Genomic DNA, 12,886 nt, shown 5'->3' on the forward strand with positions numbered 1-12,886 from the left:
TGGATCCTCTGTGATTAGTGCTGTAATTGAAGTATACGCAGTGCTTCCTATAAGCCCACAGCTCTGCCGTGGTGTACGCTCTGCAATGATGACCTCTCATTTTCTTTTCCTTTGCCTCTATGAATTCAAAGCCTGTTATCTCTGGACTATAATTAACCACTATTTTGCACACATAATCTAAACAGGCTTCATTCCCTCTCTTGTGTCCAGAACAAGTGAATGTAGGGCTCAAAACATCATGCTTAAGTTAATGCTTACTGAATAGGGAGAAGCGAAAAACTCAGAACAAATTGTCCCTGACTCAACTGCGACTTTTCATGTACCACTACCTGCCTAATCATTTCTTGGTAAATGCAGGAAGTACATGGTTACAAGAAGATTGCTAATTCCTATCCACTGAGCCCACCCTGGTTTAACTGTGTTTTCACCAAGAAACTCTTATTTATAGCTGTTTATTTATAATAAATATATTTTGAAGCATATATGTAATTGTATATTAGTATTTGTATATTCATGGGTTAAAATATTTTAGTATTAAACAGCAAGATTCAAAGCAGCACATCTACCCATGAAATCTAATTTGAAAAAACCTATACTGTGGCAATGCCTGATGTATAGATATTGAATAAATAATGCTTTTTCAATGAAAAACAGCAATCAGTGTGCTTTAAGAAGCAGAACATTTACCCAAGAACAAGCAGAAAAGCATGGTAGCTGGAGAAAAGGTTTATAAAATACAGTGATGAATGGTACTGTTGGGAAGTGAATATTGTTAAGTGTTAAATGATACATTGTAAAATTTGTAACAGTTCATCCTTTAACCCTTGTTTACAGTGCTATGGGACAGGATGATTCTATCGGTGTTAAAGATGACTAAACCTGGTGGGAGAAAAGGTCCTCCATTCTCCAGGTGAGCTGAAACTCTGAAATCAATCATACCTTTGAGGTAAGTTGAAAGAGTAACACATGTAAAATTATTTACTGTGAAGAACTAGAACAAATAATTTCACAATTTGTATGGAAACACAAAAAACCTCGAATAGCCAAAGCAATCTTGAGAAAGAAGAATGGAACTGGAGGAATCAACCTGCCTGACTTCAGACTATACTACAAAGCTATAGTCATCAACATAGTATGGTACTGGCACAAAGACAGAAATAAGATCAATGGAACAAAATAGAAAGCCCAGAGATAAATCCGCACACCTATGGACACCTTATCTTTGACAAAGGAGGCAAAAGTATACAATGGAGAAAAGACAAATCTCTTCAACAAGTGGTGCTGGGAAAACTGGTCAACCACCTGAAAGAGAATGAAACTAGAACACTTTCTAACACCACACACAAAAACAAACTCAAAATGGATTAAAGATTTAAATGTAAGACCAGAAAACATACAACTCCTAGAGGAAAACATAGGCAGAACACTCTCTGACATAAATCCCAGCAAGATCCTCTATGACCCACCTCCCAGAGTAATGGAAATAAAACAAAAATAAACAGATGGGACCTAATTAAACTTAAAAGCTTTTGCACAACAATGGAAACTATATAAGGTGAAAAGACAGCCTTCAGAATGGGAGAAAATATTAGCAAACAAAACAAATGACAAAGAATTAATCGAAAAAATATACAAGCAGCTCATGTAGCTCAATACCAGAAAAATAAACAACCCAATCAAAAAATGGGCTAAAGAGCAAAGCAGACATTTCTCCAAAGACATATAGATGGCTAGCAAACACACGAAAAGATGCTCAACATCACTCATTATCAGAGAAATGTAAATCAAAACCACAGTGAAGTACCATCTCAAGCCAGTCAGAATAGCTGCTATCAAAAAGTCTACAAGCAATAAATGCTGGAGAGGGTGTGGAGAAAAGGGAACCCTCTTACACTGTTGGTGGGAATGCAAACTAGTACAGCCACTATGGAGAACAGTGTGAAGATTCCTTAAAAAACTGGAAATAGAACTGCCATACGACCCAGCAATCCCAGTGCTGGGCATACACACCGAGGAAACCAGAATTGAAAGAGACACGTGTACCCCAATGTTCACTGCAGCACTGTTTACAATAGCCAGGACATGGAAGCAACCTAGATGTCCATCAGCAGATGAATGGATAAGAAAGTTGTGGTACATATACACAATGGAGTATTACTCAGCCATTAAAAAGAACACATGAGTCAGTTCTAACGAGGTGGATGAAACTGGAGCCTATTATACAGAGTGAAGTCAGTCAGAAAGAAAAACACCAATACGGTATATTAATGCATCTATAGAGAATTTAGAAAGATAGTAATGATGACCCTTATATGCAAGACACTAAGAGAGACACAGACTTTTGGACTCTGGGAGAAGGCGAGGGTGGGATGACTTGAGAGAATAGCACTGAAACATGTATATTACCATATGTGACATAGAGCACCAGTCCAAGTTTGCTGCATGAGACAGGGCACTTAAAGTTGGTGTACTGGGACAACCCAGGGGAATGAAACAGGGAGGGAAGTGGGCGGGGGTTTGGGACTGGACACATGTATACCCGTGGCTGATTCACATCAATGTATGGCAAAAACCACCACAATATTGTAAAGTAATTAGTCTCCAATTACAATAAATTAAAAAATTATTTACTGTGAAATGAAATATTCTGTATAAAATGAGATTCTAAGGTGAAAGGAAACAAGAGTGTGTTTGCTCTTATTTACGAGGAATGGTGGAAACTGGTGAAACCATCCACTGATGTTAAACAATACTGGTAGCTGTTATATTTAAAACAAGTTTTTGCAAAATGTGTTTCAAGCAATTCACTTTTTAATCTGACACTTCATAGTAACAAAGGATTATGAAATTTACTACAATTTTCTTTCTTTCTACACATTATTATTACATGAGGAATATTAACCAGTGAACTAACACAAGCCCTGAATCGTTTTTTCTACTTGTTCTGTGTATCTGGAGCCTTTATTCTTTATCTGAATAAAGAAGTTTTTGCAAATTATGATAAAGATTCAGAAGGCAGGTGGCATTTATCTTCAACCTCTTGAGTCTGATGTAAATGCACACCTCTATTACAAGTGCTGGTAAGGAGCGGGTCTCAGCTTTCTCAACAGAGCAATAGTGTTATATTCTGCTTTCACGTAGTTATTAGGGGATGTTATGGAAACCTATAGAGTAGCTGAATCTTTCATAGCCAGTGACAAGACAATGAGTGGCTCTGGAAGAATCAGGATCAAAAAGGGTGTAACGGATGATAAACCCAAATCCTTTATCATGTGATACGTATAGTCTTGCTACTCAAGACATGGTCCATGCACTAGCAACATCAGTGTCACTTGGGGGCTTGACCCATGACCCCAGATGGACTGAATCAGAATCCACATGAACATTCTCATATGATCCTATGCACATTAAAGGGCGACAACAGTGACCCAAAGCTTCTGCATCACAGCCCTGAGGGCTGATAAGACATCTTCTTCCTTGCTCATTCTTCAATAATAACTTCCATAAAAAAGGCAGATAGAAGAAGGGCTTCAGTAACTAGGTTGACACTTTTTCCCTCGAGTACAATCACTGACACAATTTTCGATACATACAGTCTGATACTTGCGAATATCACAGGCAATATCAAATACAAATATAGAACTTAAAACCCATGAGATCATGCTTGAGAAACTGGAAATGTAAGAACATAAGCTAGAGCTACTATATCCTGAAGAGCCAAGTAACGGGTACATGTGAATCAGTTTCTACGATCGATTTTAAGAAAAATGTAGTTCCTCGCAGCAACAGGCAGAGGCCAGGAGCCAGCCAGACTGACAGGCCACATACATGCTACACAGGCTGGTTCTCACCTGTTTGTACTCAGATTCTCTTCCAACCAACACCTGCAGAATGTAGTTGACAGGGTCGCCTTTCATGGGTGGTACCGTCTCCCATAAAATTTCACACGCATTTCCTTCTAACTGTGTTACTCGAGGTGCTGAAATACAAATCCACACATCCACGGTCAAAAATTCAAAGTATCATATAAATGGTCAGTACAGCAGTAATATTAGTGAGGACCCGAGAGAGGGGGAGTGTGCTTGTGCCTGCCCTGCGAGGGGAGTTTATCTGTCCAGCCCCCTAGAAATCCATCAGGGCACCCTTTACCAAGAGAAGGCATTCAAGCCACAGGCCAAGAGTCCTTTGCTCATCATCCTATTAATAACTTCTTGACCTGGCTTGCATTCTCATGTTTTCTTAAGGCTAATGAGAACCTTCTATGATTAAGTCCTGTGTTAGGTACTTTGCAAAACTAGACACTGCTTTCAAGGAAATTAAGATGTAGTTAAGGGAAGCAGAGAGAAAGGTATGGAACAAAGATAAGCAAGCAGACATAATGTAGGCTGGATAAGAATGAGAGGTACAAAGAAAACACTGGGGAGTTCCAGGGGAGAGAGGCCACGTTCACGTGAGGGTCTAAGAAAGGTTTGAGGAGCAGGTGGCATTTGAGGTAAGCCTGTAAAAGCTATCTTACGTTGGTGTATTTTAATTTTCTACCTACTGGACTCATCATTCCAGTTTAAAGTGAACTTATATTAGTTTGAAGCAGAGCACTTACAGGCTATAAAATTCTAATATTTTCTTATATTCAATATCTGTTTCCATTTTGTAACTAGCATGTGTAACTCCTCTCACGGAATGCCCTTATTTTAAATTTCAAATTACATGAATTCTTTAGAGGCAGCTGTTTCTACTTTCAATTCTGTACAATACTATTTCAGAAAAATAAAAGTTGTCTTTAAAAAAAAGTTTGTATGAGTTGGCTGAAATTTATGGAAAAACAAAATAATCTCAGCCAACCACACAGTCCTCCAGCTATGCCAATTTCCTGACTCTAAAAGTGAGAGGAAGAAGACTTGACTGTGGCGACTTGAGGACACCATCCACCTGCAGAAACAGCACCGAGACCTACGAGGAGTATTAATTCGGTGTATTTTCCAAAAGATCAAGCTACCTCAACAATCACTTTCAGAGGCAAAGATAGTGTTGGAAAGACCCCTGCACTTGTTTAGCTAACTGATAAAATGTGGCACACCTCCCTGTTACAACAAACCTATGAACCACAGCATGGTCAGGAACTCCTGTTACAGCTAAGAGGCAAAGCCACACCAAAGTGCCAGGGCATTTAATATCCAAGTGACCCAGCAAGTCTACATTCATTTACATCAGTATCTTAGTCACATGAAGAAGTCAAATATCTTCTGGACCACTGAGGGGCAGGGGAGCACGGGGAAGGCATTTACCATATAGTACCCTGCAGGGGGGCTTCCCTGGTGCCTCAGTGGTAAAGAATTTGCCTGCCAATGCAGGAGACGTGGGTTCTATCCCTGACTCAGGAAGACCCCCTAGAGTAAGAAATGGCAACCCGCTCCAGTATTCTTGCATGGGAAATCCCATCAACAGAGGAGCCTGGCAGGCTACAGTCCATGTAGTTGCAAAGAGTTGGACATAACTGATTCTAAGCGATTCTAAGTTACCCTGCAAGGTGCTATGGGAACCCTTAACAGAATGTGAGTCAGACCCTGACTCAGGCCCTGGAGGCCCCACACCCTCCTATAATGCACTCCATGTCCTGGCGTATCTGATACAGCTCTTTGTGTGGAAGCAGGTGATTCAAATGGCCTAGCTCTTGGGGCCAAATACATAACTTGTGCTCACAGCCTAGCACCTCAAATAACAGAGCCAACCCTCACTTGACCCCATGTAAAACCTGGTTTAAGTGGGCTGCTGGTCTATCTGTCAAACTCAGAGTCATTTTGGGCAGCAGCTGGATAAAGCAAAGAGGGAGGTACTGGGGAGGGGAAGGTACAGACTCAAGAGTCCTAGAGGGGCTGGACCTGGGCCCAGCACTGGTGAGAAGGGATAAGCCAGCTTTGCTCTGTTGCTGTCTGCCTGGTGGGTCTGCTGTGCAGAGGCAGCACTCTGTGGCTGAAAGCGGGAGATGAGGACTGAGCAGATCTGGTGGGGGGAGACCTTGAGTGGAGCTGGCTTTTGCTCACTCCCTGATTCCATGAAGTGGGCAGAAAATCAACCAGTCATTCACAAACCTCAAGACAAATATCCCAGGAGATGAGGACAGCCTGCTGCTGCAGCTTTCCCGTGAGAGCTGTGGGCTGGAGGGAAGGCGGGGATGCCGCCCTTGTTAGCTTCTCATCTACACACCAAGGGCATCCAAAGATGTGGATCAACTGTTGAAGGGAGGTACTCAAACCTCTGTGGTAAACTCCATGGGCATTGCACCACCAGGAATTCACCTGCATTCCTAACCCAGCATCTGTCACTCTGGTCTCTCTCTTCCCTCTGTCCACCTATCTCCTGTGGGGATAAGACTGCCTCACTGTTGTCTGTGATAATTTATGTGTACTCAAGAGAAGTCACACCAGTAAGCCATCTCCTTTAAGGCCTCTCATTCCCCCCATAGAACCTATTTCCCAATCTTCTCTTTTAGAAAGTTCTTTTGACTCTATCTGGCTGAAGAGCATATTTAAGGTCAGAATTGAGCCTCCTACACTAAATCCCAACATCTCCTCATAGAATAGCACACTGAAATACATGGTCTACAAACCTTTGATGGTGGGGGGGACACTCTTGGTTGTGCTGAAGGTGTAGGTTTCTGAGAAGGGCCCTTCCCCAGCCTCACTGGCTGCCTGGATTCTGAAGGAGTAGCATGTAAATTCCGTCAGCCTCTGGACCTTATAGGTGTGGCTGGGTCCTCTGTAGATTGAAATAAACCTAGAGAGAGGAACAGCATCCATTAGCCACCTGAACTTTTTATTAGTGACAAGAAATTAACTATGATACAAACATGCATCAGATTAGGCCAACTTGATAAATGCTTTTCATAGCATCTGAATAATCAATCAGTTGCTATGTTATAGTTAAGTTTAATATCTAATATACATCTACATAAAAGAAAAATACACACATTGAGGTACTCCTACGTTGGGTGCATAGATATTTACAATTGTTACGTCTTCCTCTTGGAATGATCCCCTGATCATCAAGTGTCCTTCCTTATCTCTTGTAATATTCTTTAAGGTCTATTTTGTCTGATATGAGGATTGATACTCCAACTTTCTTTTGCTTCCCATTTGCATGGAATATATTTTTACACCCTCTCACTTTGAGTCTCTATGTGTCTTGAGGTCTGAAGTGGGTTTCTTGTAGACAGCATATATATGGGTCTTGTTTTTGTATCCATTTAGCCAGCCTGTGTCTTTTGGTTGAAGCATTTCATTCATTTCCATTTAAAGTAATTATTGATATAAATGTTCTTATTGCCATTTCCTTAAATGCTTGGGGTTGATTTGGTAGATCTTTATTCTTCTCTTGTATTTCTATATAAGTCCCTTTAACATTTGTTGTAAAGCTGGTTTGGTGGTACTGAATTCTCTTAACTTTTGCTTGTCTGAAAAGCTTTTTACTACTCCATCAGTTTTGAATGAGATCCTTGCTGGGTACAGTAATCTTGATTGTAGAATTTTCCCTCTCAGTACTTTAAATATATCCTGCCATTGCCTTCTGGCCTGCAGAGTTTCTGTTGAAAGACCAACTGTTAAACATATGGGGTTTCCCTTGTATGTTACTTGTTGCTTTTCCCTTGCTGCTTTTAATATTCTTTGTGTTTAGTCTTTGTTAGTTTGATTAGTATGTGTCTTGGTGTGTTTCTCCTTGGGTTTATCCTGTATAGACTCTTTGAGCCTCTTGGACTTGATTGACTATTTCCTTTTCCATGCTGGGGAAATTTTCAACTATAATCTCTCCTCAAAAAGTCTACAGATAGTGAGTGCTTGAGAGGGCGTGTGTGTGTGGTGGGGAGGGCGCTCTTGCACTGCTGGTGGGAATGTAAGTTGATGCAGCCACTGTGGAGGATGGTGTGGAGATTCCTTGGAGAACTAGGAATGGAGCTGCCATGTGGCCCAGTGGTCCCACTCCTGGGCCCAAACCCTGAGGAAACCAAAACTGAAAAAGACACGTGTATCCCATTGTTCATTGGAGCACTGTTTGCAATAGCTAGAACATGGAGGCAACTTGTATGTCCACTGACAGATGAATGGATGGAGAAGTCGTGGTGCATATGCACTATGGAATATTACTCAGCCATGAAAAGGAACGTCTTTGAGTCACTTCTAATGAGGTGGATGAACCTAGAATCTATTCTATAGAGTGAAATGAGTCAGAAAGAGATAAATGTTGTATTCTAATGCACATATACAGAATCTAGAAAAATGGTACTGAAGAATTTATTTATAGGGCAGCAATGGAGAAACAGACAGAGAGAATAGACTTATGGACATGGGGAAAGGGGAGGAGAGGGTGAGCTATATGGAAAGAGTAACATGGAAACTTACATTACCATATGTAAAATAGATAACCAAAGGGAATTTGCTGTATGGCTCAGGAAACTCAAACAGGGGCTCTGTATCAACCTAGAGGGATGGGATGGGGAAGGAGATGGGAGATTCAAAAGGGAGGGGACATATGTATGCCTATGGCTGATTCATGTTGAGGCTTGACCAAAAACAAAAAAATTTTGTAAAGCAATTCTTCTTCAACAAAAAAATAAAATAAATACAAATTTAAGAACATATAAAGCTTAGAATGAGATTCCTTTAATTATGGTATAGATTCTAGAAACATCAGTTCATGCTTTTACTTACTGATCAAAACAGAAATTTCAGATTTTTCATAAGGTAATACTATATAATCTGATATGTTAATTACCTTCTACTATGTACTAGGCAATGAAGTTAATGTTAACTGGGCACCTGAGAAATACCATGTCCTCTTTATCAGAATTTTCTAAATAACTGAGGTTTAACTAGAAAATCCTTTCAATTTTAGCCTTTATCTTCCCAAGAGCTTTCAAAGCCCCTTTCTCAAACTAGAAAGATGACATTTAAGACTACACATCTTTGAGGAAATCTGTAAAAAAGAACAATTTTGCTCAGAATCATCCATCAGGCTAATCAAAATAACAGAAAAACAGCACAGGTGAGCTGGCCAGTTTAGACTGGCAGCTTATGGATCCTTCTCCCATCTGAATCAGGACTATTTTGTACTTTTCTGCTAAATAATTTTTCCATGACACAGGCATAGAAGGCATGAAAAAAACCAGGCCTTACATTTTAAGTGTTTTCCCCAGGGTCTTAGAAAATAAAAAATTTCACAATGAAACTGATGGCTTAGAACTAAAATATAACGTTACCACTTTCCTTTCTATAGTTAACTGCACACCTGTGGAAATATATAACTTCCCAAAGTTATCCAGGATCTTTAGTAGATTTGGAACCTGAATCTGCTGGCCTGACGATGCTCTGAGAACTGCCAAGGGAGTTAATCCAATCACGATGCCTTGTTCCTACACAGGCCAGTTCTCTCCCACTTTCCAGTGCTTTGTCCCAGCACCTGGGGACAATGCACTGTCTTCAAATACTGCCCCGAGTCAGCCAGCAGTACAATCACACACAATTCAAAATGTCTCTTACACTGATTTGGCTTAAGGATAGGCAGGATTTATGCATTCATTTAGCACACAGTTCTTGCCATCTGTTGTGTGTCAAGCTGTGTATTCAAAGATTAATTAGATGAAATCCCTGTTAACTAGTTGGTCCGGTGTGTGGGCAGGGTTTTCTGAAGGAAAGCAGCAGCTTTTCCACGTGCTAGAGAACATTCCCTCCAGATGGATGGATGGACAGATACAGAGATTAAGCAGCTTTTTTTTTTTTTCTTACAAAACCTATCAGAGTTAATACTTATCTTAAAGTATCATGCATTAATTAGCCTTTGCAGTGGAGTTCCTGAGCCCTAGTCATTTCACCTGTTTAATGTTCCTTCTGCTTTGCTGTGTAAGGAAGCACGTTTTACTGAAGAATGAACATTTTTAATTTCAGGAAGAGACAGAGTCCAGGTTGAAACCCACAAATACCATGGTAACCTACTTAGTGTACCTGACAACATCACCACTTTAATGAAGATACCCCTTGCTAATGCTAGAGGCAAACAGCTATTTATTAACTCAGCCTCACTCAGGCTAGAATCTCTAACTGGAGTAATTGCCCTTAATTATACCACAAAATGGAAGTCACAGTTTAAGAGGGAGAAATGTATCTTCACTATAAACTTGCAATACAGCCTGGTTTTTAAAGGCGTTTCGAGAGGATGACCAGCAGCAGTGCTGCTTCCCTGCCCGTTCCTGGCTCTGAGGAGGGTATTTTCTTTCGAAATAAGTTCAATAAATCGACATAGGCAGCAGCACTCGCATTCACAAAGAAATTTACTGAAGCAGAGTCGGTACTCTAATTTTGTAGTATAATCTAAACTGAGCAAATAGTATATTTTCTAACATTTCAATTTTCAAATTCATCAGAATCTGCCAGTTTTAGAACAGCTATTTTGTTCCTTTTTCTTGTTTTGCTGGTGTACCACAGCATTTTATTAATCTTTTAAAAATGCAGTCCAATTTAGAAAAAGCATGCAGAACAGGCAATGGAAATAAAAAACTTTACAGTTTTGCCATTAGGGTGCTTGTTTGCATCGAGGGACAGTGCAATGAAGCTAATGACAGAACCTACCTCGTGGAGCTGCTGTGAGGTTTAAATGGGTTAATACAAGGGACTTCCCTGGTGGCTCAGACAGTAAGGCGTCTACCTACAATGCGGGAGACCTGGGTTCAATCCCTGGGTCGGGAAGATCTCCTGGAGAAGGCAATGGCACCCCACTCCAGTATTCTTGCCTGGGAAATCCCATGGATGGAGGAGCCTGGTAGGCTACAGTCCGTGGAGTTGCAAAGAGTCGGACACGACTGAGTGACTTCACTCACTCACAAGGAGAGTACTCAGAATGATCTGGACAGGTAATAACTAGGCAGTGTGTGTTACAGTCATTTTGTAATGCTGAGAAGATAGCTAACCCTGAAGTTACTGTCTTTCCTCCTGGGTGGAGGCTCAGCTGCGTGGGGAGAGGCTGCCCTGCACACACTGGTCGTTTACCCTCACCCACCAGACCGGTTAGTGAAGTGTGGGCAAGATAGTGGGATTCAGTGTGAAAGCTCACGTAAGAGCCCCAGTCCCTACAGAGTAGGCCTCAAGCAAGTATCTGTTGATCCTAAGCCTTCTGTATGTGCTGACAGTGACTTCTCTTTCAAACAATAAAGACCAACCAAAACAAAAGCACACAAGCCAACACACACACAAAACAATCCCTCTTTCACCCCAATTCTGTATTTTCTATCACTCCAAGAGGCAGGAGAAGAACGAACCTTCTTTAGAGCCAGTGCTTTATAGCCAGTTGCATAGTGGCCTCTCTGGTTAACACCCTATGGCTAGAACCACTCAAGGAGAGATTAAAAATATCCATCAAATATTTGTTTTACCAAATAAATAAAAAACTTATTTACAAAATAAGTTTTACCAACTTATTTTTAAAATCCATTAATAAGTAAGCCAGAGGCCTTTGGTGATAGAATTAAGCATGCTACACATCCCAAGACACAGTGATCGAAGAGTGAGGCTTTGCCATGAAGAGGACAGCGGCTGTCCAGGTGTCCCGGGGCACCTCCCCGCCTTCTGTTTAGAGCGTTCAGGGTCAGTGCTGGGATCCTACGTGTGCATGCACCACCAGCCCTGCAACGTGAGCCACAGCCAGAGGCCCTCCTGTCCAGAAGGACCTGATCCGTATCACGCCACAATGCACCACCTGAAGCCCTGGAAAAGATCATCTCTGCCATGAGAAATCATCGGGGAAGGGGGAGGACCTAGAGCAGCTGGACTGCTGACCTCACCAGCAGGAGCTGCTGAAACTCTTGAGACCTCAATCCCCTGACAAGAGACGCACTATGTGGGGAGTCCGCATTCCCCTGGGGCATATCTTGGTCTGTACTGCCCGGTGAAGACTGCGCCACCCTTCACTTCTCCCCTCCCCCCCTCCCCCACTGTTGGTCTCAAGGGAAGGGGCAGGGGTCTTGGACCCAGGAAGACTAGCCATGAGTCTCAGCCCTGCCCCTTACTGCCAAACCATTTGCCCCTTAATCTTATTTCTCTATCTGCGAACCAGGGACAGTATCCACCTAATAGGTTGTTTTGAGAGTCAACTGTGGAAATGTGGGTAAAAAGCTTAGCACTGAGCCCAACATACAGTAAGAGTTAAACACAAGGAGCCCAGTGGCTCCAGATCCTGTACCATGAGTGCCACCAACCATCCCAGTCAGGGCAAGGTACCCTGAGGACCACTGTGGCTCTCAACTCCCACCACACAGGCTATTCTCCAGGTGGCTGGGGCTACTACCAGTTCATGTCCCAGCAGGAAGAGGTCCATCTGAACTTGTGATGCTCGGCTGCATCTGTTACGGCTTGTGCAAGACGTATAACACTCACCAACCCCCACTGCCCCCCGCCACTGAATGGTAACCAGGGAGTTTGCATGAAATTTGCACTGCTTATTACATGAATGCTTCTGTGCTACAGAAACACAAGATATTATACACATACACACATTTACATACATAACAGGTGGCATGGTTTCTAGAATGTAGTTCACGCTGAATAAAGTCACTGAGTAATTTTAGTATCAGTTCAGGCCACAGGGGCCCCTGGTGATATCACAGCTCCTTAAAGGTCTTCCTGGAGCCCTGGGCTTACACTGGCAGTGCCTCTGAGAGATCTTCTGCTCCACCCTCAACTCCCAATGCCCATGGCCTTTGGAAGCATCAGTCCCATGACCTAGGGTTCCTGTGAAGGCCAAGTAAGAGGACAGGAATGGAAACACCCTGCGATTGCCCCCCACTGGTGCAGGGGCTGAAGGCACAATCGGTAATATCAACCTTTGTAGACACTTGAGTTTGAGT

General features: G+C 42.0%; 1 protein-coding gene across 4 annotated transcripts in view; it reads right to left on the bottom strand.

The window, feature by feature from the left end:
- The window catches only part of FNDC3B (fibronectin type III domain containing 3B), a 414,553-nt gene that overhangs the window by 9,163 nt on the left and 392,504 nt on the right, over positions 1 to 12,886 (bottom strand). For all 4 annotated transcript variants that reach the window (XM_069560055.1, XM_069560042.1, XM_069560049.1 and 1 more), the window contains 2 exons: positions 6,608 to 6,774; positions 3,852 to 3,979 (listed from right to left, as the gene is read on the bottom strand). In XM_069560055.1, coding sequence (XP_069416156.1) covers positions 3,852 to 3,979; positions 6,608 to 6,774 — 295 coding nt within the window. The remainder of the gene's footprint in view (positions 1 to 3,851; positions 3,980 to 6,607; positions 6,775 to 12,886) is intronic.

Source organism: Ovis canadensis, chromosome 1 (assembly GCF_042477335.2).
Source record: "Ovis canadensis isolate MfBH-ARS-UI-01 breed Bighorn chromosome 1, ARS-UI_OviCan_v2, whole genome shotgun sequence".
Taxonomy (NCBI): domain Eukaryota; kingdom Metazoa; phylum Chordata; class Mammalia; order Artiodactyla; family Bovidae; genus Ovis; species Ovis canadensis.